The sequence below is a fragment of the Dendropsophus ebraccatus genome, chromosome 9 (genome assembly GCF_027789765.1).
Source record: "Dendropsophus ebraccatus isolate aDenEbr1 chromosome 9, aDenEbr1.pat, whole genome shotgun sequence".
NCBI classification, from domain to species: Eukaryota; Metazoa; Chordata; class Amphibia; order Anura; family Hylidae; genus Dendropsophus; species Dendropsophus ebraccatus.
The window spans coordinates 22357359-22385087 of NC_091462.1; the positions used below are offsets into that span (position 1 = coordinate 22357359).

Below are 27729 nucleotides of genomic sequence, written 5' to 3' on the forward strand. Positions count from 1 at the left end.
TCACAATACTCGCACCTCGAGTTAAACTTTGACACAAAAGGGGCCACCCTGTTGTTTCCCTCTTTATGTTCCAATACTTGCAACCGAGTGGGACTTAAGAGGCTATCTATCAGGGTCGTGTGGTGCTCTCCTTATCTGGAGGCACCCCGTGGCAACAGGCGAAAGATATCTGGTTATTCTGGTGTTCTGAGGCTCGCAACCGAGGCTCCACGGACTCCTTTTTTGCATATTTAAATTTTTGGGGGCATCAGTGGAGACTCTTGATTGAGTACCCCAATGGAATTTTTTCACTGATCTCCTTGAGCTCAGTGATTGCTGTGTTTTGTTGGTAAATACAACCTCTGGCCATAGGACTCCCTAGGACTGCATCCAACTTCTTTAGCCACCGGTAATTAAATCCCAAACAATCAGACTCGAGCACGCTCCAGTTGGGTTAATCTCTACTCAATACCCCTCACGTGAGATGATTGGGGGTCCCTATTATGGTACATTTTGAAATCCTTCCTAACTGGAAGGAAAGTTAATCGACTTAGTAAACACACTAACATAGATGAGAAAGTTGGATCCACTTCACAAACTATGGATCCGCTTCATCCCTATGGAGTGACCACATGGAGCCTTTCTCTGCAATCTTAGCAAACTTAGTTTATTGGAACGCAAGTGTCAGAGTGTAAATACGCTGTGTGAACATGTCCTAAGGGTTAAATAGCAATGCAGTTCCACTCAGCAGGCGTTTTTCACATCTAGCTGCAGTTCCTGAGAAAGTGAGGACGTGTGACGGGGTCACTGTCATAACTATGTCAGTGACATGAACTGGGAAAAACCACAGGAGACCTTAAGAAACACCGACATGATTGAGGATAGTGATAATATTTCCTGAGTGATGGAAGGATAGAGGAGCCATAATACGCTGCAGAATATAATCTCTTATAATGAGACATTACATACACCAAACAGACCCAGCAGGCTGAGAACGCTAATGTTACAGCAACAATCCCCAATCTTCCTCCCGTGACCCGTTCTGTTCCTTTTTCAATGTGTAATTGTGTGCGGCTCCCGACACCCCTGTGCCAACCACTACGGCCGCTCAGGAGATAATAAGGACTAATACATTCATTAATATTTTTTTCCATTACGTTAAATTGACTTCGCACTTCTCCTGAGATAACATTCTGGATTTCTTTTTCCTTGGAGACAATTGTGATGTATGAGGTTACTGTAAAAAAAAAAAAAAGTCGGAAAATTAGCCCATTGTTTAAAGGGGTACTCCAGACAAAAAAAAAATCTTTCATATCGTGTTGTAGATTTGTAATTTACTTCTATTAAAAAAATCTCAAGTCTTCCAGTACTTATAAGTTGTTGTGTGCCCTGCAGGAAGTGATGTATTCTTTCCAGTCTGACACAGTGCTCTCTGCTGCCACCTCTGTCCATGTCAGGAACTGTTCAGAGCAGAAGAAGTTTTCAGTACTGACCGTGCTCTGACACATCCTAATATCAGGTGGAATGGCAACACCCAGCGTAACCCAGTCAGTGTGCTACTCAAGTGGTTTGGCTTTGGGCCACACCAGGGAGTGGAGTCTAAGCACCCTCTAGGTCTTCACCCTTTATCCTGCACCTGAATGTGGAAGCAAGACTTCTGCACTAGAAGGCACCAGGTGAGGGCCTGGTGTGAGCAGCAGCAGACAGAAACCTTTGCTTGGAATGCTAGAATCCAATAATGTTCAGGCAAGGAAATGGCAGATTAAGCTAGGTTAAATAGGTACAGGTGGCTCTGGATTGGCAGATGGCAGTAGCAGGTGGAGACAAGCTGGCTCTATAAAGCAGTTGGCTGCATGCACACCCTAGTGGCCGGAGATGTCACTCCAGCAGAAGGTGGAAGAATAAGGAACAACCAGCCCCAGGACGAGCGTGGAGTACAGCAGAGGAGCAAACAGGATGGACACCCAGTTGTCAGTTTATTTATAACAGTGTCGTGAGACAAGACGTCCCCTATTACCCTGTGGAGTGAAACTATTTACTAAAACAGACTTGTCAAGAAGAGGCGTGCGTGCTATAGTCTTCTGGGTGGTAACATGCTATATGGTATTGGCTGGGAAACATTGCCTATTTATGTGAACTGTCCTGATCAGATCATTAAACAGAATGGCAGTACATAAGAAATGTCAATGGTGCTGTTGTAGCTGCAGATTTTATGTGGCTACACTGAGCTCAGTGTCCTCATGTAACCCTATAGTGACTGCATGACTAAGTGTATGGTAAGAAAAGGTAAAAACAACAAAATATAAAATACTGGTATCAGCTGAAACCTCTCACATCTGCTGTTACCCTGCTGGCTGCCAGTACTACGCAGATGAGTCTATGCAAAAGTGTCCAAAGTTGAATTGTGGGCAATAAAATATACTCAACTAATAGTAGGCATGAAACGGCTGCCCCGAGTATATACTGTCCCCTTCCCGCGAGTCTACCTGTCCCCTTCCTGAATAAAGAGCCTCACGCCGGCAGCATGGGTCAGTGCCCCGTTGTCTTTGTTCTATTATTGCTTAGCTGTTTCATTGTGGTTCCAAAAGTTTGCTTGTCATACTCACCTGTCCACACTCCCCAGGTTTCCTTCTCTGGTCCCATCTTCCCTAGTGACAGCCCGCTCAGCCAATTACTTGCCACGGTGCTGTCCCGTCCTAGCCAGCCAGCTGACACTCTCGTCTCTAGAATGACGACAGCCCACTCAGCCAATCATTGGCCGCGGTGAACCATGACTCAACAGGCTGCTGAAGACATCGGAGACCCACAATAGGACACTGGGGGCGCATAGACAGGTGAGAATAATGTATAGTTTTTTAAATAGATGTGCAGCCACCATCTTCCTGAACTTGTTCCGTACTTTACAGAAAAAAAAAAAGGTTCTGTTTGGTACCGGACCAGACTTTTTGCAAAGTTCGGAACAAATCTGGTTTCGGGAGGCTTGGCTCGCTCATCTCTAATGGTAAGCAAAGTCATGCAGACTCTCAGGACACATCCTCTGGATGGCTAAGGTTTGTGATCATTACATATATTAATATTATTTGTATGGTATAGTTAAATTCCTTTATATAAGGCACTGTTGTCTGGTTCTTGTTTGCTGGTGATACTTTTAATTAACTTAAGGAGCAGCACTGTTGTACCATTGTATAACTTGCTTTCCCTTGTGCAGGCTCAATCTATAATTGTCGATAGACTAGCTGCTGTGATGTCTCTATTATGCTTCACATGCAGAAAAGGGGGCTCCGCTCCCCTATATTTCTATAGCAACCCCTCAGAAGCAGCAGCAGCATGGAGAACATAATAGAGCAGTACTGAGCAGTGTAAGCTGTTAATCCAGCACTGTGATGCCTGCTGTGTGTGTTTCTTCGCCTGTGTTGCTCTCCCCATAGACTACTATGGGGAGCCATAACCTGATACTTTAGTGAGCTGATGATAATATATATATATATATATATATATATATATATATTAATATGGTTAAATATTATCACTTAATCCCTTGGTAAATATATAATATATCTGCTTAGAAATTCTGAAAGATTTTTTTATATTTTTAGTAGAAATCTATGTAATTACCGAAAATTCTTTCCCATCCCCCACCGTAGGTTGTAAGACAGAACCCTGAGTTGCTCTCTTCATAATGAATCGTATAAATTTAGCTTGAATTGAAATCCATGCAATAGAGACTAATTGCAGTTCTTCACGCCTTGCTTACTTGCTTCCATTTATAGGTTTTGCATAGAAAGGTATAATTATTTTTGGCACATACGGTGCATCGGGGGGGAAATCAGTATTTACAGAGAGGTGTTATTACTGTTGTCAATTTTTTTTATATGTAGAAATTCAATGAATTTTGAATGTTTTACAGAATTGCCGAGTTTACTTTGTGTTGATTTGGTTGATTATAGTTTACACTTATTCTGTTATTGATGTATTGAGCTTGTGGTTAAACACAGCAGGCACTGCGAACAAGCAAAACTGAGGTTTATAGCAGGGAGGATGGACAGAGCCTAATGGTGCCCATACAAAAAGACTACTGTTTTTTAGAAATCTGTTAGAATAGTAGGTGATGTTAACCAATGTCAGATGGGTCTAATTCCACCAACAATCAATTCTATAGGGACCTCTGACAGTAAGTTAGCAGATAAGCTGCGACCAGGGTCTGCAACTGGATTGTCACCTTCTTCCCATGGAAATAACCATGCATGCTCACCCAAATGTGCAATAGAGAGTGTTTAGCCGATAGCTATTTTATGCTATGTTCCCACAACGTTAGAGACCAGCCGTTGCGTAAACCGTCCGGGTCACGGAACGGCCGGTCTCTAAAAAGATCATCCCGGCCGGTACTGCAGTACCGGCTGGATGATCTTTGGCACCGTAGTGTTCTGATGCGGGCGCATCTGTGCGCACCCGCATCAGAACTCGCCACAGCACACTATGGAGCGAGCGTCCTGAGCCACTCGCCCCACAGTGTGCACTGACATGGTTTTCTGCGGCCACTATTCAATGAATAGCGGCCGCAGAAAACTGACGTCAGTTTCTTGCGGCGCTGCTAGGGATCCCGTTCGGAGCGTATACTACGTGTATACGCTCCGGCCGGGATCCCATAGACAGCAAGGTAACATATATTTTCATAATAATCATGGTCGTTGTACAACGGCCATGGTTTTATGAAAATATACGTTGTGTGAACATAGCCTTATGTTGTATCAGCAGCTTCAATGGGCACTGTCTTCCAATAAAAATTATTGTTAAATCAGCAGGGGTGGGGTGATATACTACATCTCTGCAATTTACTTCAACAATTTCTTATATTTTTCTGTATGAAAAATATTGCTATAAAATTGGCCACTAGGTGTCTCACTTACTGGAAACTGCAGCTGAGGCTCAGTCGCTAAGGCCTTTGGTCTTTAGTAACAGGAAGAAAAGGGGTCAGTTGTCCCTCTGCGGTGCCCAGTGAAGTTGAATTCTGATTGGACGTCAGCCACGCACGCCCCTATACACTGCTGCAGATGAATAAACTGACTGATCTAAGGGCCCACCCACCAGCACCGCCCACTACAAAACCGATAGCATTATTAACTATATATTTGCTGGGTTTTCTTTCTTTCTTTCTATTTTTTCTAGAGAGACATATCAAAAGTTTTGATCGGTCGGGGTCTGAGTGTTCAGACTATGACTGATCAGGAGAACGTGCCAGGAGAAGTACAGTTCACTCCCCGCTCTGTCATGTTGTGACCTGGACGGACTTCCAATACAAGTTTATGGAGCCATCTAGGTCTCAGACACAAAGCGGGCAGAGAAGAGCATGGCAGCATGGCCGTCTCCCTAATCGTTCTACTGATTGGACAGGGTCTAAACACTCATAGCCTGACCAATAAAGATTGATATATCAAAAGTTTTTTTTTAATGAAAGGTACTATTTAATATTCATAAAAAAATCATATAGACTATGTGATTTGTAACTTATGTAAAGGTAGAGAAGACAGACCAAAATAAATTGCTACCACATGAATTCTACAGAAGAGCAAAACTTTTTTTATTTTTTTTTAGGATATGTTTTAGGCAAATTGCAATGTATTGCGCAAATCAGGGCTAAACAGCAGCCAGGAGACAGTACAGGAAAGAGATGGTGAAGAACCTTGACAAGTGACTATGATGTCACCACAGGTCCTGTATGTACACTGCACTATGGAGGAGGAAGAAAGAAGATACAGGGGAAGGGGAGGACAATCAGGGGTGCACAGTCTGGGGAGGGGGGTGAAGGGTGCCCAGTCTGGAGTGGGGAAGGGGACAGGGGGGTACAGGGTGACACCAGTCAGGATGGGGGGAGACACACAAGAGAGTGTCCAGTATCTATTTAGGGGTCTGGTTGTACATTATTCTATAGTTAACCCCTTAATAACTGCCCTCTCCAAATATATATCACATTTATATAAACCTCAATTACCATCTGCAGGGGTAGGGAACCTTGGCTCTCCAGCTGTTGCAGAACTACAACTCCCATCATGTCTGGACAGCCAAAGTTTTAGCTTTGACTGTCCATGTATGATGGGAGTTGTAGTTTTGCAACAGCTGGGGAGCCAAGGTTCCCTATGCCAATCTATAAAACACCTGTATCTGTATATACAGCGACCATGATACAAGAGTCATTTTTCTAAATTATTTCTAGTTTAAATTTGGTGATGGAAAACCTTACTGGAGGTGTTACTGCTGTTGTTTCCGCTGCGGAGTGGAGTTGATCGAACCTCAGGAAATCCTAGGTTTGATCGAACTTGAACATTCATAAACCTGCCGCATTAGATTGCTGATGCTTGCCTGCTCCTTGGGGAAGGAGGAGACAGCCCGGGTACCACCTGGAATTCTGGGATTCAGCCTAGGTAATAGGTAATAGGCTGAATCCCAGAATTCCAGTCAGTACCCGGGCTTTCTCCTCCTTCCCCATGGACTGGGAAGGCATGATTAGGGGTATGGCATACTACGGGGGCATATGTAACCTTTCCCGAACCCCAAAAACCACCCCCTCCCCTTTACCTAGAATCAACGACACAACACCTGCTTAAAGTTGGATATTTAACGGCCACAGCAGCCTTTTATTGAAATTAAATAACAGTAAATATATATAACAATCCCATATATATGACAACCACCCCCAAACATAACCAGCATATCACCCCAGTATACCTAAAACAGGGAGGTCATGGATGGCCCATCAGCAGTGTAAAATTAGATCCCCCCGTCGCACCGCGCCGACTCGGGGCTGGCAAATCTGCCCACACTGCTTCCACCGATTCTTAAGGAATCACCGAGCACACCACTTAAGCGGTAACCCACCATCCAGGTCCCCGACCTCCTTAAGATATAAAGGAGAGGGGGTTACCACCTTTTAACTAAAACTTCCAACACCTCCTCACACCGTGCCATCCACGACCACCCCTCCGCCAGCTGCCGCGACAAGTAGTATAACAAACAGCCAACCCCCACCGGCCAAAAAAAACAAGGGCGGGCGGGCGGGCGCTTCCAGGTCCGGACACAGGAGCAAGTGGGTAAGCCCCTCCCCCTTTCCCCTTATAACTGACCCCCCAAATCACGCCTACCCACTCCCAAAACTCTCCCCCGATTGGCCTACCCCCGTATCCCTGGTTACCTACTCCCTGTCCCGTGCTCCCCGCGTGTACCTTTCCTCATGTGTGAACTATTAACCCCCTGCTGCCCACCCCTTCATGTACGGGCTGCTGCTATGCTATGCCCGCTTTCGCCCTCCCTTGATTAGGGGTATGGCATACTACGGGGGCATATGTAACCTTTCCCGAACCCCAAAAACCACCCCCTCCCCTTTACCTAGAATCAACGACACAACACCTGCTTAAAGTTGGATATTTAACGGCCACAGCAGCCTTTTATTGAAATTAAATAACAGTAAATATATATAACAATCCCATATATATGACAACCACCCCCAAACATAACCAGCATATCACCCCAGTATACCTAAAACAGGGAGGTCATGGATGGCCCATCAGCAGTGTAAAATTAGATCCCCCCGTCGCACCGCGCCGACTCGGGGCTGGCAAATCTGCCCACACTGCTTCCACCGATTCTTAAGGAATCACCGAGCACACCACTTAAGCGGTAACCCACCATCCAGGTCCCCGACCTCCTTAAGATATAAAGGAGAGGGGGTTACCACCTTTTAACTAAAACTTCCAACACCTCCTCACACCGTGCCATCCACGACCACCCCTCCGCCACCAAGACCAAGCTCGATCCCTTGAGCTTGGGCGTCCCGCCACACCTTAAAGGCCTTCTCCATCCCATCCTGCAGGTCCGAGGACCACAGATCCATCCCAACATCGTTAAGATGAACCCCGTCCTCATCCATAAATCCCCAACCCGGAACCTCTAGTTCCCTGTGTCTCACAACCAGGCCCCCATTCCGAGCTACAAATCTGGACACCTCCCTATTAACCCGTCCCCGAGCTCTGTTCAGCCTGTCCACTGAACGGGCATGCCTCCACTGGAATCGGGCGACCACCTCCGACCACACAACAATAATCCCCGGGAACAATGACCAAAGGCGCAGGAGATCAAACTTGATGTCCCGGATCAAGTCTCTGGAGGAGCGCACGCCCAGGTCATTGCCCCCAACGTGGAGAACTATAACATCCGGTGCCCGATCTAACCTCGCATAGTAATGGATTTCGGGCAACACACCGCCCCACAGCAAGCCTCCGATACCAATCCACCGCACATTAACCAAAGCCCGTGGGAAACCCAGCTGTCTGCCCTCCTCTCTTACGTCCGCACGAGACGCCCCTCTACGGACGTAGGAATGGCCGAGGATCCAGATCAAGCAAACCGGATCTAAAGAAAAGGAAACACAAACCATGCAATAAACGAACATGCAGCTGCAACCACCTTACAACAGCTCCAGACGAACATACGAGCGGAATCTGGCCGACTCCCATCTCCCAATCTGACGCACCACAGATTCATCCAGACCCCACCGCACCGCCTCCGTAGCCGCCCCTATCCGGAAAGAATGGGAAGCAAACTCCTTATCAGGTAAACCTAGCCGCGCCAGACCTCGGCGAAACACCGCCACAAACTGAAAACGCGAGAGCGCCCTCCCGTCCCGATGGACCAAAAACGAGCCCCCAAACTCAACCGGCCGGACCTCCAAAAAGGCGCGCACACAATGAACCGGACAAACCTCCGAACCCGAAACTTCATACAACAAAATCCGTCTACCCTTACCAGCCCGATCAGTCTTAGAACGACTCAGCCAGCAAGACACACAGGCATCCCCCAGCACCACCTCCCGAGATTGAAGACCCCCCCCAGTACCACACGACTGACTCACCAGCTCACTAACTCGAAAAGCCCCAAAAAACGCGAGCGAAAAAGCCGCCCGAAACAACCGAGTCTCATAAGCATCAGAACAACATTCCCCCAGCACGCTCCCCAACCTCACTAATATGTCAAACGACACCGGCCGTCTCCCGTCCCTGGACACCCGAGACTTTCTATACCCCATCACGGCCTGCCGCACCACAAAGTCTTTCGTCACATCCCTGACACCCAACAGCTTGAACCAGTAGGCCAAGCCAGCTAGCTTCCTCACCAAACCTGAAGCTGACACCCCCGCCCCAAAAGCATCACCGATAAAGCACAGCAACACCGGAACAAGCTCACCGTGTACACCGTCAGACTCCCATTGCCTGCAGAAAAGCAACCACTCTCGCCACGCGACCGCATGACTCCTCCCCGTATTCCTGGACACAGCTCGCTCCATCAAGCCGAAGGCCGTCCTGATACCACCTCCCATAAGCACGTCGGAACGGGCTTCCCATGCTGCTCCGCTTCCGGGGCCAACAAACGGAACCGATCCAGCTGCAAACGAGAGAGGGAATCAGCGATGGAATTAGCCACCCCAGGAAGATGACGGGCAGACACCCACGCATTCAGCTCCAACCCTTTCAGAACCAGCCGACGCAACAACCTCACGAGTGGCGGGGACGAGGCCGTCAAACTATTGACCGCCTGCACAACCGCCTGGTTATCGCAACAGAAACGCACCTTTTTATTGCGAAAAATGTCCCCCCACACCTCCAATGCTGCCACAATTGGAAACAATTCCAACAGTGCCAAATTGCGCACCAACCCCGATTCACGCCAACTGGCAGGCCATTCACCCGCGAACCACTCCCCCCCCATATAGGCACCAAATCCCACCGAACCCGATGCATCCGTATGAAGTTCCAGATCCACATTCTCCACCCAATCATCCATCCACACCGATCGACCGTTGTAACAATCCAGAAATGTCGCCCAGACCTGCAAATCCGCCCTGTGCTCCGCCGTCAGCCGGACCCGGTGCATGGGCGACCGAACCCCCGCCGTCGCAAGCGCCAAGCGACGACAGAATATCCTCCCCATTGGCATTATTCGGCAAGCAAAATTGAGCTTGCCGAGTAAAGACAACAACTGCCGGAGACGCACTTTACGGAGCACCACAAAAACGCTTACCAGCCCCCGCAGGTCCACCAACTTATCCACGGGCAATCGGCACTCCATTGCCACCGAGTCAATTTCGATACCCAAAAAACGGATGACCGTGGCTGGCCCCTCCGTTTTTTCCGGTGCCAATGGAATGCCGAATTTTTTAGCCACCTGCTCCACCGTGTGCAGGAGAAGGGAACACTGAGAGGACTGTGCAGGCCCCACGCACAGGAAGTCATCTAGATAATGCAGCACCGACTGCAAACCCGACTCCCTGCGCACTACCCATTCCACAAAGGTGCTAAACGTCTCGAAATACGAACACGAAATAGAGCACCCCATAGGAAGGCAACAGTCCACAAAGTACTTCCCCTCCCACATGCAACCCAGCAAGTGAAAGCAATCGGGGTGCACCGGCAGTAAACGAAATGCAGCCTCGATGTCCGTTTTGGCCATGAGGGCACCAGGTCCACACCGCCGCACCCACTCAACCGCCCGATCAAAGGAAACGTATGAAACCGAGCAGGTGTCCTGCTCAATCCCATCGTTCACCGACAAGCCCGCCGGATATGACAAATGATGGATCAGGCGGAACTTGCCGGGCTCCTTCTTCGGGACCAGCCCCAAAGGCGAGACCCGCAGGTGAGGCCACGGCGGGCTCGGAAACGGGCCCGCCATGCGCCCCAGGGCCACCTCCTTGCCCAATTTTTCTCCCACCAAGTCCGGGCGCAGTCGAGCAGACTTCAAGTTAGGTGGGCGAAAAATGGGAGCATCTGGCAAAAAGGGAATCTTAAAACCCCACTGAAAACCCTGCAACAACAGCATCGCCGCCTCACGATCCGGATACTCATCTAGCCATGGACGCATCGCCTCTAGGCTCACCGGCGTCCACCCCTTTACCCCCAGAATCCCCAGAACGTCCCTTCTGTTTTTTAAAGCATTTCGACTGAGGATGGATCCCCCCGCAAGTACCGCACTCGTGCTTGAACTTGCAAGTGGAGCCGAACCGGCAGTGACCCTCATTATACTGCCAGCAACATCCGGGGCGCTGGCCGGTCGAGGTCCCGGCGGAAGCCGCCGTTCCCCCGACTCCCGCTCGAAAGGGCTGCGACGGAGCCCTTGCCGCCATGAGTCGCATCCACAGAGCTATGTCCTTATGATCCCACCGCAAGGACGGCCGCACTGCTTTTCGCTGCCTAAACTGCTCGTCATACCTGAGCCATGCCGTGCCACCATAAACCCGATAGGCCTCCCCTATCGAATCAAGGTAGCAAAACAGGGCTGAACAGTTCTGAGGAGCCTTTTCCCCCACTACGCTCGCCAGTATCGCGAAAGCCTGCAGCCAGTTGGAGAAAGTGCGCGGTATCAGCCGATACCGCCGCCTTTCCTCCTCCTCCTTTTTACTCTCCTCGGGCTTCCCCTTATCCAGATTAAACTTCTCTAATGGCAGGAGGGAGAAAATCTCCACATACTCATCCCGCCATATCTTCTCACGCACCTCCTGCTTAAGATGGGCTCCTAAGGGCCCGTCAAAACAGACGTATACCTCGCCCCGCGCCCCATCGTCTAGCCTAACCGATGCGTCAGCAACCGCGCTTGTCGCCGCAGGCGCGTCACCCACCCCCGCCGGCGCTGCAACCGACCCGGAGGACACTCCCCCTGTTCCCGCTGAAGCACTCGCCACAGGGGGCGCCGAAGCCGGTACGGGCCCGGAGCCGCCCCCCAACCATGCCGACACTGGTGACACCTGCCCCGCCCCAGACGTACCACTCCTCGACATCAGCTCACGCATGCCAGCCAGAAATTGCACAACTGCCTCGCCAACCCCCGCAAACTGACCCCCACCGCCCACCGAACCCTGACCCCCATGCAAAGTCACGCCCCCACCACTCACACCACACGACACAGGCGACCATACAGTAGGTACAATAGACAAAGAGCAAGACCCACCAGGCTGACTCGGGGCAGGAGCCGGAACAGCCGCTGAAGACGCTGCAGGCACAGGACGATCCACGACTTGTCCCTCCTCCAGATCCTCTTCTTCTGAAGACAAAGCCCCCACACCCAGACTGCTGGCTGAAGTGCCAGGGGGCTGCCCCTGCACCTGCACAGGAAAGGGGCTGCTGCTGGACAGGGTGACAGCTGCTGCGGCTGCGCTGCGAAGGGCCTCCGGGTCCCCGGGGCGCCCAGCCTCCACCCGCACTCTAGTCACCGGCACTCGCGGGGCAGGGGGAGCCCCCCCCCGGGACTCACCCTCGGGTCTCCTCCTGGCCTTTCCTCCTCTCCCGGCAGTCTTCCTGTGAGGCCTGGTCCCGGCACTCACTGACTTCCTGGCTGCCCCCTGTGACCGGAAGTGGGAGGAGCCAGCCGCCACTGCTCCGGAAGTCGATGCCAGTGCTGGGGAAGCAGAGGCTGCTGCACTTGCCTCACTCCCAGCACCGGAACCACGCCGCGGTCCGGGATTCCTCCCAGCTGCCCTGCCAGACCGGGGTGGTGGAGACCGGACAGCGGGGGCTGGAGGGTCCTGGAGAGGGCTCCCTACGCGGCGGGAGCGGCGGGGGACATCGGGGCTGAGCCGCTCCGGCGGGCGCCGGCGGCGTGCGGGGGGACGAGTACCCTGCGCACCTACCTCTCCCCCCGCTCCCCCAAGAAACGACAAGAGCTGCTCCTGCAGCCATTGCTCCCCATGACGCGCCGCGGCTGCCCGAAGAGAAGCAGCCAAATCTTCACGCTCCATGTCCTCAGCAGCACCAGCAGCACAGGTTCGCCGCTTCCAGGTCCGGACACAGGAGCAAGTGGGTAAGCCCCTCCCCCTTTCCCCTTATAACTGACCCCCCAAATCACGCCTACCCACTCCCAAAACTCTCCCCCGATTGGCCTACCCCCGTATCCCTGGTTACCTACTCCCTGTCCCGTGCTCCCCGCGTGTACCTTTCCTCATGTGTGAACTATTAACCCCCTGCTGCCCACCCCTTCATGTACGGGCTGCTGCTATGCTATGCCCGCTTTCACCCTCCCTTCAGCGATCAAACCTAGGATTTTCTGAGGTTTGATCAACTCTACTGCTGAGCGTACCTGTGCATTAGGAGACGGCACCATAGAATCACATTACACTGGGTGTCATACTGGAGATAGATCAGGAAGCTTTGCCTCCTAATTCACAGGTACAGACAGCGGGGAGCCGAGACAACGGCGCCTCCTCAGGTACAAACAGCAGGGAACAGAGACAACGGCGCCTCCTCAGGTACAAACAGCAGGGAACAGAGACAACGGCGCCTCCTCAGGTACAGACAGCAGGGAGCGGACACAACAGCGCCTCCTAATTCACAGGTACAGACAGCAGGGAGCGGAGACAACGGCGCCTCCTCAGGTACAAACAGCAGGGAACGGAGACAACGGCGCCTCCTCAGGTACAAACAGCAGGGAACGGCGACAACGGCGCCTCCTCAGGTACAGACAGCAGGGAGCGGAGACAACGGCGCCTCCTCAGGTACAAACAGCAGGGAACGGAGACAACGGCGCCTCCTCAGGTACAGACAGCAGGGAGCGGACACAACGGCGCCTCCACAGGTACAGACAGCAGGGAGCGGACACAACAGCGCCTCCACAGGTACAGACAGCAGGGAGCGGACACAACAGCGCCTCCTCAGGTACAGACAGTAGGGAGCGGAGACAACGGCGCCTCCTCAGGTACAAACAGCAGGGAGCGGACACAACGGCGCCTCCACAGGTACAGACAGCAGGGAGCGGACACAACAGCGCCTCCACAGGTACAGACAGCAGGGAGCGGACACAACAGCGCCTCCACAGGTACAGACAGCAGGGAGCGGAGACAACAGCGCCTCCACAGGTACAGACAGCAGGGAGCGGAGACAACAGCGCCTCCACAGGTACAGACAGCAGGGAGCGGAGACAACAGCACCTCCACAGGTACAGACAGCAGGGAGCGGATACAACAGCGCCTCCACAGGTACAAACAGCAGGGAGCGGATACAACAGCGCCTCCACAGGTACAAACAGCAGGGAACGGAGACAACGGCGCCTCCTCAGGTACAAACAGCAGGGAACGGCGACAACGGCGCCTCCTCAGGTACAGACAGCAGGGAGCGGAGACAACGGCGCCTCCTCAGGTACAAACAGCAGGGAACGGAGACAACGGCGCCTCCTCAGGTACAGACAGCAGGGAGCGGATACAACAGCGCCTCCACAGGTACAAACAGCAGGGAACGGAGACAACGGCGCCTCCTCAGGTACAAACAGCAGGGAACGGCGACAACGGCGCCTCCTCAGGTACAGACAGCAGGGAGCGGAGACAACGGCGCCTCCTCAGGTACAAACAGCAGGGAACGGAGACAACGGCGCCTCCTCAGGTACAGACAGCAGGGAGCGGAGACAACGGCGCCTCCACAGGTACAGACAGCAGGGAGCGGACACAACAGCGCCTCCACAGGTACAGACAGCAGGGAGCGGACACAACAGCGCCTCCACAGGTACAGACAGCAGGGAGCGGACACAACAGCGCCTCCACAGGTACAGACAGCAGGGAGCGGACACAACAGCGCCTCCTCAGGTACAGACAGTAGGGAGCGGAGACAACGGCGCCTCCTCAGGTACAAACAGCAGGGAGCGGACACAACAGCGCCTCCACAGGTACAGACAGCAGGGAGCGGACACAACAGCGCCTCCACAGGTACAGACAGCAGGGAGCGGACACAACAGCGCCTCCACAGGTACAGACAGCAGGGAGCGGAGACAACAGCGCCTCCACAGGTACAGACAGCAGGGAGCGGAGACAACAGCGCCTCCACAGGTACAGACAGCAGGGAGCGGAGACAACAGCACCTCCACAGGTACAGACAGCAGGGAGCGGATACAACAGCGCCTCCACAGGTACAAACAGCAGGGAACGGAGACAACGGCGCCTCCTCAGGTACAAACAGCAGGGAACGGCGACAACGGCGCCTCCTCAGGTACAGACAGCAGGGAGCGGAGACAACGGCGCCTCCTCAGGTACAAACAGCAGGGAACGGAGACAACGGCGCCTCCTCAGGTACAGACAGCAGGGAGCGGAGACAACGGCGCCTCCACAGGTACAGACAGCAGGGAGCGGACACAACAGCGCCTCCACAGGTACAGACAGCAGGGAGCGGACACAACAGCGCCTCCACAGGTACAGACAGCAGGGAGCGGACACAACAGCGCCTCCTCAGGTACAGACAGTAGGGAGCGGAGACAACGGCGCCTCCTCAGGTACAAACAGCAGGGAGCGGACACAACAGCGCCTCCACAGGTACAGACAGCAGGGAGCGGACACAACAGCGCCTCCACAGGTACAGACAGCAGGGAGCGGAGACAACAGCGCCTCCACAGGTACAGACAGCAGGGAACAGAGACAACAGCGCCTCCACAGGTACAGACAGCAGGGAGCGGAGACAACAGCGCCTCCACAGGTACAGACAGCAGGGAGCGGAGACAACAGCGCCTCCACAGGTACAGACAGCAGGGAGCGGAGACAACAGCGCCTCCACAGGTACAGACAGCAGGGAGCGGAGACAACAGCACCTCCACAGGTACAGACAGCAGGGAGCGGATACAACAGCACCTCCGTTAAGGTACTTAGGGACCAAATTTTAAATGGGAAAAATGGAAGTACTCCTGATTGAGCCCAGAGCTGCCTGATAATCATTCTTCATAAAAACATTCCAGGTACACAGTAAATATGACATTATTTATTCCATATTGTGAACACCACACTAGTGCTGCCAGTAGAGATGAGCGAATCGCTCATCTGAACAATTGCTTATCTAAACTTCATTTAAAAAAAAAAAAGATATACATATATATATATATATATACACACATACGTATATAATATATATATATATATATATATATATATATATATATATATATATATATATATATATATATATATACCAGCAGTGAAGGGACAACATGGGCCCCCCTGTGCTTACTGGCCACACATGGGAGGGGGGGGGGGGGGCAAATTGAGTCTTTGCCCCGGGTACAGGAGAGCCTAGCTACCCCTCTGGGAAAACTGGAAATGAAGAGTAGATGTAGAAGTGAAGGGTGACCTCTGCTCAGTGATCCCTTTGAATCCAGTCTTAGTGTATTAGACGTGTACCGCTATGTGTTGTGTCTGGTGATATCTTAATATTTTACAGCACTGACATTGTTTCATTATACACTCCTCAGAATAACATCATGGAGAGTACATGGTAACAGCGAGAAGAATGGAGCTTGTCTGCCTAGTAAAGATAATTAGGAATATTTTACATCCTCATTATTCTTCTCATCGGTCCTCCAGGGAGGGAAGACTGGCGGTTCAAAGCCTGACATCCACTATATCCAGTAGTGGATATATCCAATATATTTCAGGTTCCAGCCAGTTACAGATGTTCACTTCATCTCTAATTGTGAATGAATGGATTTTTTTTTATTTAAAGGGAATCTGTCACTAAGTTTATGTGGCTTTACAGGAGAAGTCTGGCAAAAATGTTTATTTAAGTATTGTATTGCCCCCCAAAAGTTATACAAATCCCCAATATACACTTATTACGGGAAATGCACATAAAGTGCTTTTTTCCTGCACTTACTACTGCATCAAGGCTTCACTTCCTGGATAACATGGTGACGTCACTTCCTGGATAACATGGTGATGTCACTTCCTGGATAACATGGTGACGTCACTTCCTGGATAACATGGTGATGTCATGACCAGACTCCCAGAGCTGTGCCTGTGCTGTGGCTGCTGGAGAGGATGATGGCAGGGGGACACTGAGGGACACAGGGCACTGGAGGGACACTGAGCATCCCTCTGCCATCATCCTCTCCAGCAGCCACAGCCCGCACAGCTCTGGAAGTCAGGAAGTGACATCACCATGTTATCCAGGAAGTGACATCACCATGTTATCCAGGAAGTGAAACCTTGATGCAGTAGTAAGTGCAGGAAAAAAAAAATCACTTTATAAGCATTTCCCGTAATAAGCGTATATTGGGGATTTGTATAACTTTTAGAGGGCAATACAACACTTTAATAAATTTTTTTAGCAGATTTCTCCTTTAAATGAGGGCAGCATAAACTAGCGACAGAAATACTGAGCAGATCGCTGTATTACTTACATGATCTTATTATACACAGGATGGATAGATAAATTCAGCAGCTTCGAGTGCAGAGTTTTCTGCTTCTCATGAATATCCAGGACTACTGAGCCTACGCAATAATGGAAATGACATCTTATTGTCCATGTTGTATCGTATTGTCCACAGCATATGCCTACTGACAGATCTTCTTTAATTCTTTCCATTGAGCAGGATCCTAGGCCTCAGCTTTCTGATTCTTGAATAGAATTCCAGAAGTGAAGACTGACATACTGGAGATCAGTAAGAGAGGGAGAGGGGGGATGTACAGCTGCAGAACAATGCAGATTTTATGCTGTTTAGTGTCCATGTAAGAATGAGTGGCAATCCCATCACTGTAACCCCTGCAACCAATGAAGAGGGAAGTGTTACCCCCCTGGAGGACACAAGCGGTAGTGCAGCTACCATATTATTGTTTAGTGATTGCACAGAGAAGGTGCCAGCCCCATGAAGATGCATCTAATAAAGGACAAGGAATCTCAATGAAAATGCTGTTTGTGTGCCAGTACGTAAACTCCTTACACAAGCAGCATTTTTATTGGGTCTGAGTGGCAGGTTACCCTCTTCTTGTGCTAAGGCTGATATGGCAGAGCTCTGTGCCGCTGCCCCCTTCTTAGCATCTCATACACTCCTCTGGAGTGACTCTGCATATATGAATGTGTATATATTGTTGTGGGATGTGCAGTAAAAGATTTTAAGTGCTGCACTTCTATTTTTCCGTACCATCTCGGATCTGTCTAGTCCCTTATGTTTTACACAGACACAAAGTGCTTCTCTTTAATATTTAACAGCTCGGCTGAGTACTGATCAATAGCAGCGCCATCATTAGTAGCTGCATAACCAGGAGGCTCGCAATGTTTCCTCAACTTCTCATCATGTTTGCAAATAGTGATTGTTGTTGCTTATACGCAGGGCCGGACTGGGACTAAAAATCAGCCCTGGCATTTCAGAGCACACAGGCCCACTCGCCGCGCGGTGAAATGTTATGAGAGGATGTTGTGAGCGCAGCACGGCTACATGTTGTATCATCACGGCCATGACTGGAATTACAGATAATAACACAGTAAATGGGGTCAGAAGCTTCTGTCTCTGTACTGTGTAGCTGAGCTGTAGTTACAGGTCATCACCAATACACAGTGTACAGAGACAGACTGCTTCCTGCCCCGGTCACCGTGCTGAGTTTAACACCACCACCACATACCTCCACATACTGACTAATACCACCGCATACTGACACCACAGCATACTGACTAATGTCACCACATACTGACTAATACCACCGCATACTGACTAATACCACCGCTGCTACTAAATAACATCCACTGTACACAGATTACTATCACCTCATACAGTCATATAGAGGTACCCAGCTCTACACAGGTTCTGTACACCACATACATTACAGTGCAGTTACATCAGGTGACTCACAGGGGACGTCTTCTCTGATCGGAGTTCTTCCCTTTTCATTTTCTTCTCCATCTGCCCTGGGCCCTCCGAGCCACGAATCCACAGAATCTGCCAGACAGACATATTAGGCTCCTCACCCTGGCACCATCCTCATCTCTATACTAACTGCACATCTGCATTGGCCCCTTTACACCCTCATTTAGTATGTAGGCTGACTCTATGTGACCCCCGTATAGTATATGCATCCCTCTATTTAGCCCCCTAATAAATGGCCCCCTCTCCCCCTATGTTGTCCCCCCTTATAGATGACCCCCTCTCCCCCTATGTTATCCCCCCCTTATAGATGGCCCCCTCCCCCCATGTTGTCCCCCCACTTATAGATGGCCCCTTCTCCCCCCTTATAGATGACCCCCTCTCTCCCCCCTTCCCTTATAGATGGCACCCTCTCTCTCCCCCCCTCCCTTATAGATGGCCCCCTCTCCCCCCCTTATAGATTGCCCCCTCTCCCCCCTTATAGATTGCCCCCTCTCCCCCCTTATAGATGGCCCCCTTTTCCCTACCCCTTATAGATGGCCCCTTCTCCCTCCCCTTACAGATGATCCCCTCTCTCTTCTCCCCCCTCCCTTATAGATGGCCCCCTCTCTTTTCTCCCCCCTCCCTTATAGATGGCCCCCTCTCTCTTCTCCCTCTGTCACTTATAAATGGTCCCCTCTCTCTTCTCCCCCTGTCCCTTATAAATGGTCCCCTCTCTCTTCTCCCCCCTCCCTTATAGATGGCCCCCTCTCTCTTCTCCCTCTGTCACTTATAAATGGTCCCCTCTCTCTTCTCCCCCTGTCCCTTATAAATGGTCCCCTCTCTCTTCTCCCCCTGTCCCTTATAAATGGCCCCCTCCCTCTCTCTTCTCCCCCTGTCCCTTATAAATGGCCCCCTCTCTCTTCTCCCCCGTCCCTTATAGATGACCCCCTCTCTCTTCTCCCCGTCCCTTATAGATGACCCCCTCTCTCTTCTCCCCCGTCCCTTATAGATGGCCCCCTCTCTCTTCTCCCCCTCCCTTACAGATGGACCCTTTCTCTTCTCCCCCCTCCCTTACAGATGGCCCCCTCTCTCTTCTCCCCCCTCCCTTATAGATGACCCCCTCTCCTCCCCCTCCCTTATGGATGGCCCCCTCTCTCTTCTCCCCCTGTACCTTATAGATGGCCCCCTCTCTCTTCTCCCCCTGTCCCTTATAGATGGCCCCCTCTCTCTTCTCCCCCCCTCCTATATAGATGGCCCCCTCTCTCTTCTCCCCCCTCCCTTATAGATGGCCCCCTCTCTCTTCTCCCCCCTCCCTTATGGATGGCCCCCTCTCTCTTCTCCCCCTGTCCCTTATAGATCGCCCCCTCTCTCTTCTCCCCCCCTCCTATATAGATGGCCCCCTCTCTCTTCTCCCCCTTCCCTTATGGATGGCCCCCTCTCTCTTTTCCCCCTGTCCCTTATAGATGGCCCCCTCTCTCTTCTCCCCCCCTCCTATATAGATGGCCCCCTCTCTCTTTTCCCCCTGTCCCTTATAGATGGCTCCCTCTATCTTTTCCCCCTGTCCCTTATAGATGGCCCCCGGTCACCGCAGCCCTTCCCGCTCCTGTCACCTCTTATCACCGGAGCTGCACGGCCCGCTCCGGTCACTGCTGCCTGCTCCTGTCACCTGTCACCGGAGCCCGCACGGCCCGCTCCGATTACTTGTCACTGGAGCCCGCACGGCCCGCTCCGGTCACCTTTCACAGGAGCCCGCACCGGTCACTGCAGCCCGTTAATGCCCGCTCCTGTCACCGGAGCCCGCACGGCCTGCTCCAGTCACTGCAGCCCACTCCTGATGTGCTTCTCTAATCTAATCAACCTGAAGGAGCATGGGGCCGCTGCGGCCGGCTGTGGTGCACATACAACGTGCGCTCCACGGCCGGCCGCAGCGGCCTCACGCTCCTACTCCAAATTGATTGGATGAGCACATTAGGAGCGGGCTGCAGTGACCGGAGCGGGCCGTGCGGGCTGCGGTGACCTGGTCGGGCCGGGACAAGAGAGAAGGGCTGCGGCGGTGATTTTTTTTTTTTTAAATAATATTTTTTTTTATTATGCAGCCCAGGCGGCCCACGGACTGGTAATCTGGCCAGCCCAGCGGGCATTTGCCCGGCTCGCCAGATTACCAGTCCGGGCCTGCTTATACGGTCTGAGTGTCTGCTTTCTAAAAGACAGCTTATATCCACCATCTGATGTAAAGAGCAGGGGTGGAGATGTAGGGGGTGGAGCAGTAGTAGCCACATATCAAAAAAGTGCTGTGGAATATGGTGGCGCTATATAAATAAATCATCATCATCATCATCATCAATATCCATCATTATCATCATAATCATCACTATTGATGGAGCCCCTTTTGACACCAGTGTTATAAATGGTCCATAATAGGTGGAGGTCCTCCTACAGATTTTGGAAAAGTTTTAAACAGTCAGATAAAAAAAAACAAAATTTTTTTTTTCTTATAAATCAGTGTCAGAAAGTTTTATAGATTTGTAATTTACTTCTATTTAAAAATATCCAATCTTCCAGTACTTATCAGCTGCTGTGTGTCCTGCAGGAAGAGGTGTATTCTTTCCAGTCTGACACTGTGCTCTCTGCTGCCACCCTCCCCCAACCTTTGGCAGCATTGTCCCACTGTCTCATGTATATCGGGTTTCCCCAGTGATTTCCTGATATATTATGGTTGAGAAAAGAATGATCAGCCAGATCATAACCGAAACCATGATATGTGACAGCTAGTGATGAGCGGGTACTAAAATGCTAGGGTGCTCGTTACTCAAGACTAATATCGGAAATGCACAGGAAACAGCAAGGGCAGCATGTATGGATGCCTCTAAGGCTGCCTAATCGTACCATTATGCCAAATTCTGTGCAACAGCCTGGTTAAAACAGAGGTAGGCATATGAACCACCCAAAAACTCAGCCTGACACAGCATGGCAATGAGTACACAGGGAACCATTAAAACAGAGGTAGCATATGATGAACCACCCCAAAACTTTGCCTGACACAGCATGGCCGTGAGGACACAGATAAACATTAAAAACAGACGTAGCATATAAACCACTTCAAAATTTTGCCTGACACAGCATGGGGGCGAGGACAGAGTGACCAAGGTAGAAGGTAGCCAGTTAGCCTCCCAAAAATTAGGCCAGACACAGCATGGCAGTGAGCACACAGAGAACCATTAAAAGTGAGTGAGGAAGCAAGTGAGCCTCCCAAAAAATTGGAGTGAGGTCAGGGGCTGGGATTTATAGTGGACACGAACCTAGGTGCTGACAGCTAACTGGCTAGGCCAGCTGTCAGTCACCATCAAGGGTACACCTGATGCCGATGGCTGTGGGATACAATCTAGTGGTGGCTGCACCTATACTCTCTGTGACACCCCCTTTACACTGTGCAAGCAGTAGTGAACTTAAATAAGGCTTGAGTAAGAAAGACAGAAATCTGCAAATATACTAGTGGTCCCACTAGTTTTTAGGGGACTGTGAGATACAATCTGGTGGCGGCTGCACCAATGCACTCTGTGACACCCCCTTAAAATGAGCAGTGAAGTTCTATGCAGGTGTACTACAAATCCCAGCAATACAATGTATTACAGCAGCACCACCAGCCACAAAATCATAAAAGAGTACTGAGCACTTCTTAGGGGACTGTATGCAACACCTAATATCCCCTTTCTGCCAGCAGCCGATCACCACAGTGTGCTGCTGAAATCGTAGGAGCTGCACTGCAAGTCCCAGCCAGCAGTCTGTAGGGCTGTTTGGTTGTTTCGCTAGTATTCCCTGCCTACTAGAATGCTAATTCCCTAACGCTCTCCCTGACCAGCAGCAGCTCTGTCCCTGATCTCTTCCAGCATACATGTGAGCAGAGCCTTGCCGGCCGCGCTTTTTATATGGCAGGGTCATCTGATTTGGCCAACCAATCGCTGCTATCGACATGTATGGGTCCCACGTGATCGCAGGATGCACCAAAGAGTCTCCTGCATGTTTATGCGCCCAAACTTACAGGAAACGGATGATGAGATTTTCTCGAGTATCGCGAGATGCTTGTCCGAGTACCATTGAGTACCCTAGTACCAAGCTCGGATGAGTATGCTCGCTCATCACTAGTGACAGCATCTTCAGATCTTTCCAATGAAAATGGATTCATGAAACCTGAACAGAATGTAATTCTGATGAGTGTCTCTGTTACAAGCAATGTCCTCTTAGCAACAGGACAAAGAGGTGAAGGTAAACTGAGCATCCATGGAGGATGGAGCATCCATAGTGCAGCACCATACTTAAAGTTTGGGAGACAAGGGGTAACACTGAAAGACAAGGGGTGACATTGGGAGACAAGGGGAAGCATTAGGAAACAAGAGGCTGCATTGGAAGACAAGGGACAGCATTGGGAGACAAGGGGGGTACTTTAGGAGACAAGAGGCGGCATTAGGAAACAAGGGGTGCCATTGAAAAACAAGGGGCGGCATGAGGTGACAAGAGGGTGCATGTTGAGACAAGGGGATGAATTGGGAGACAAGGGGTGGTATTGAAAAAAAAGGGCCAGCATTGGGAGACAAGGGGAGGCATAGGGGGACAATGGATGGCATTGGGAGACAAGAGGTGGCATTGGGAAACAACAACCTCATTGGGAGACAAGAGGTGGCATTGGGAAACAACGACTGCATTGGGAGACAAGGGACGGCATTAGGAGGCGTTTAGAGAAAAGAGGGTGGCATTCAACTTTTGCAATGCATCACAGCGCCTGGACACCAATGTAAAATCTACACAAGGACTCCTACCTTACAGGTTCTATCTGTAATACTTTTTTTCTTTAGTTCCTTCCATTGCTTAAACCTGGTTATGAAGTATTTCTTTATGTTGGTTTCCTGTAAAAGGTGAAAATGTCATCACACAGTAATCCTCCTCGATCATTATTACTTCCCGCCATACTTAGGAGTCATTGCTGTGTCATCCGGTCTTCCTCCCACCACCATGGCTGTATAGGACTCTAGTGCCGGTGAAGAGAGTACAGGATGTATTTATACACAATCTTTTCCTCAAGAGGTACATCGCCTCTGACATTTAATTTCCTATCCTCGGGTGGCTTTGCCGCCGCCGTGCCCTTCTTGCAGAGATACAATATCTGTCCCCATATACACCTAATGCGGGATCCTGATTGAATCCCTCTTGGCGGAGAAGCGTTACCAGTACATGAAGCACAGTTACTAGGCAATAATTCTTAAGTCACTTGTAATGACAAAGCAAATCCTCAGCTCGGCAGCGGGTGAGAGGTATTGACCACGGACTTGTGACTCGTTCCGCTGTGTTTGTGTGTTCATATCATTATCCCCCCCATCCTTCATTTATTGTATTGTTTGTCTTGCTCTTTTGATAATCCCAGTTAAGACTCCACCGGTGGTTTATTTACTGACGGGATTGATCCCAAACCAAGAGTAAGTAAAATATACCGCCTTTTTCACCTATTTAGGAAGATCTGTCCTGATCATGTGACCTAGTTTAATAAATGTAGATATGGGACTTGTAATTGAAGGGGGTCTCCCTACTTGTTTGAGGGCCAACTTGAAGAGGAACTCCGGCAAAAATTATTATTTTTTTAAATCAACTGGTGTCAGAAAGTTATATAGATTTGTAAATTACTTCTATTTAAAAATCTCAAGCCTTCACATACTTATCAGCTGCTGTATGTCCTGCAGGAAGTGGTGTACTCTTTCCAATCGTACAGCTCTGTCCATGTCAAAAACTGTCCAGAGCAGTAGCAAATCCTTGTAGAAAACCTCTTCTGCTCTGGACAGTTCCTGACATGGACAGAGGTGACAGCGCTGTGTCAGAATGGAAAAAATACACCACTTCCTGCAGGACATTCAGCTTTTCCCTGGCACCCGGGGAGGAGCAACAGGGAGCAGCGCTGAAAGGCCGGCGGCTTGATGTATGGAGCACAGATCAAACAAAGCATTTCAATTCCATTAGATCAGCGATTCGCTCATCTCTACCTTTAACAGTGAGTTAATTTTGTACTCTTAGGCCCCGCTCACACGTAGCAAACTAGCAGAATTCCGCAACGTAATTGTCCGCCGCGGAATGCCGTTAGCCTCCCTCTCATAATGGGAGTCTATGGGAGGCGCTGCTGTTCTCACAGTGTCTCTCCGCGCTGAAGAATGAACATGTTCATTCTTCAGCGCAGGGAGAGCAGCAGCGTGCCTGCCATAGACTCCCATTATGAGAGGGAGGCTAACAGCATGTCCGCCGCGGAATTCCGCTAGTTTTGCTACGTGTCAACATAGCCTTAGGATCCCTAGTGATCCCAGTTGTAATCAGTGCAGGAACCTGGCAGTAAGGGGGAGATTTATCAAACATGGTGTAAAGTGAGACTGGCTCAGTTGCCCCTAGCAACCAATCAGATTCCACTTTCATTTCCCAAAGAGTCTGTGAGGAATGAAAGGTGGAATCTGATTGGTTGCTAGGGGCGACTGAGACAGTTTCACTTTGCACCATGTTTAATAAATCTCCCCCATAGTTTTCAATTTCCCTGCAGCGCCACCACAGAGGAAATTTGGCATTACACAGTGTCCATTCAAATCTATGAGTTGTTTTCTGTAATGCAGGACAGGAAAGGTCATCTAGAGTGGAGGGACAGCCTTAGTGACAACATTCTACTTTAGCCAAGAGATGAAGATGCTGAAGTGACTCCCCTTTATGTACTCCCTAAGGCTATGTTCACACAATGTATATTTTTGTAAAAGTATGGCCGCTGTTGCAATCGTTGCTGCCTTGTCTTCTATGGAATCCCGGCCAGAGCATATACACATAGTATACGCTCCAGCCAGGATCTCTCATGTCAGTTGTCTGCGGCCGCTATTCAGTGAATAGCGGTCGCAGAAAACCCTGTCAGTGTTCACGATGGAGTGAGTAGCTGCATCAGAACTCTGCGGCTGCAAAGATCATCAGTACAGTGCCGTCCGGGATGATCTTTTCAGAGACTGGCCGTTCCGTTCACGGGTCACGGAACAGTCGGTCTCTTACATAGTCTGCACATGGCCTAATGGGGTATATGAATTTCTAAACCAGACACGCCTTAAAGGGATTATCTAGGAGAACAGAATTGTTATTTTCTTCCAGAACTAGCGCCACGTTTGTCCTCAATTTATGTGATGTATTGTTACTCTATTCATTCTCTATGAGAGCCACACAAACAGCCTTTGGCTGTCTAGCCATGATGGGAATTGTAGTTTTGCAACAGCTGGACGGTCGAAGGCTCCTCATCCCTGATCTAATGTATATGGGGGCCTCCTGACTCTCCCACAAGAGATTTAATTGGAGGAAAGGAAGGATTATTAAGATGAAGGTAATTGCCTTCTCCATTTGTTCTTGGTAAGATAATCCACCATCAGAAGTATTTGGCAGCCACATACCCCACCTTTCCATGAATGGCGGAGCCAAGTGCAGGGTAGGGGGAGGTAGATGCTGGCTGAATAAGTGTTTGGTCAGCAGCTATGACAGTACGTGAAATGAAAGTCAGCTCTGACTGGTTGCTAGTGATGAGCGGACCGTCGGACTTTTGGATATTCCGGGGAATTCCAGATCGATTCCCTGGAATATACTGGCCGCATATTCCCGGAAGCGCAACTAAGTGGCCGGGATCACAGGAATGACGAGAGAGCAAACTGCTTTCGGACCAAAAGTCCGAAAGATTCGCTCATCTCTACTGGTTGCTATGGGCAACAACAATTTTTACTATAAGACGGCTATAAACTTCCCATAGCTTTACCTTCAGGCTGTGTTCACACACAGGTTTGTCGCCTATTTTATGGGCTGTAAGAAACTCGTAAAACATTTGTTATTCAGTTGAATGGGCAACTCAATAGTAAAATGGTCTATTGTGCATACACACATCGGGGGAGACTTAGGCTAGGTTCACACTAACTTTAAGGCTAGCCTTAGGGTCTTCGTCACAGAATCTGGTGAATAACAGGACAACAAAACACTGTATCAAGTATGCTGTAAAATGTCAGGCAAGAGCGGAAAATGCAACGGACCCCATTAAAGTCAATGGATTCTTTTGGGCTTTGCTTTTCTAAGTTGGTGCAGCAGTCTGGTTGGCTCCTTTTGCTGAGCAAAAAAAAACAAAAACGGCAAAGGAGACCCCATACGGAACCTACAACACGGTATAAACCTAGCATAATATAATATTTTCTTTGTTGACAGCTGAGCTTTCATTTTACCAGATCAATAAAAGATATGAAAGCTGAGCTCTGATTGGTTGCAACGGGCAACAAAGGGAATCTGGCAGTCTGCTACAGCTGCTGCCCCCAGTCTTAGTTCTTGCTTGCCGTCACTTTCTTCAGTGATGTCATCCCTGCAAGAACTGTCTGCACAACCAATAGCTGACACTGTTGTGACCAGTGATTGGCTGAATAGGGAAGTTCTTGCACAGATGACATAGCACCAGAACCAGAATCAAGTGGTGGCGAGTTTAGGAAGTGTTGGAGCAGTTGCAGGGGAAACAGAGGTAGGTAAGTATCACTTTTTAAAAAAATTTCACACCACTCCAAGGGCATATGTAAAAATCACTCCATGCTTGAAAAACTCTTCTAACACCTCTGTAAATATACATCCTATGCAGTTTATAGTGCAGCACTAACAAGTAGGACATACACCTTCAATAACTGTCATTTGTTATCAGTTATCTCTCCCACGTGGCCCCTGTCCTCCACATACACAGGAACGTTCAGCAAGGCCGTACATTCCTGTGTTCTCTATGAAGACTGGAGATTTAAGCCGCAGCCAAAAAGCTGCGGCTTATCTTTCTAAGAACAAAGGGGTCAGGCAGGGATTGTCCATCACTCTGACCCCTATTTCCACTGACATTATCTGTCAGGAGAGCCCCATACACCAAATCCACTGCTAGCCAAAGGCACTTTAGGGGAACCTATAAAATAGCCTGTCATGATAAGGATAAGGAAACTGATTATAACACCATATATATTTTTTTTTTTTACTGATCAAACTATAAAAAAGTTACTCTTGTGACGGCTATTGTTCTGTAGATTATAGCTGTAGTCAACCTTGTGGGCCACATGGTAGCTACCCCTT

The 27729-nt window shown here is 50.0% G+C and overlaps 1 protein-coding gene across 1 annotated transcript; it reads right to left on the bottom strand.

Annotated features, from left to right (window-relative positions):
* Positions 1–8437: 8437 nt before the first annotated feature.
* LOC138801758 (integrase/recombinase xerD homolog) lies at positions 8438–9313 on the bottom strand. The gene has a single exon (XM_069984854.1). The coding sequence runs from the start codon at positions 9311–9313 to the stop codon at positions 8438–8440; it is 876 nt and encodes a 291-aa protein (XP_069840955.1).
* Between the last annotated feature and the right edge of the window lie 18416 nt (positions 9314–27729).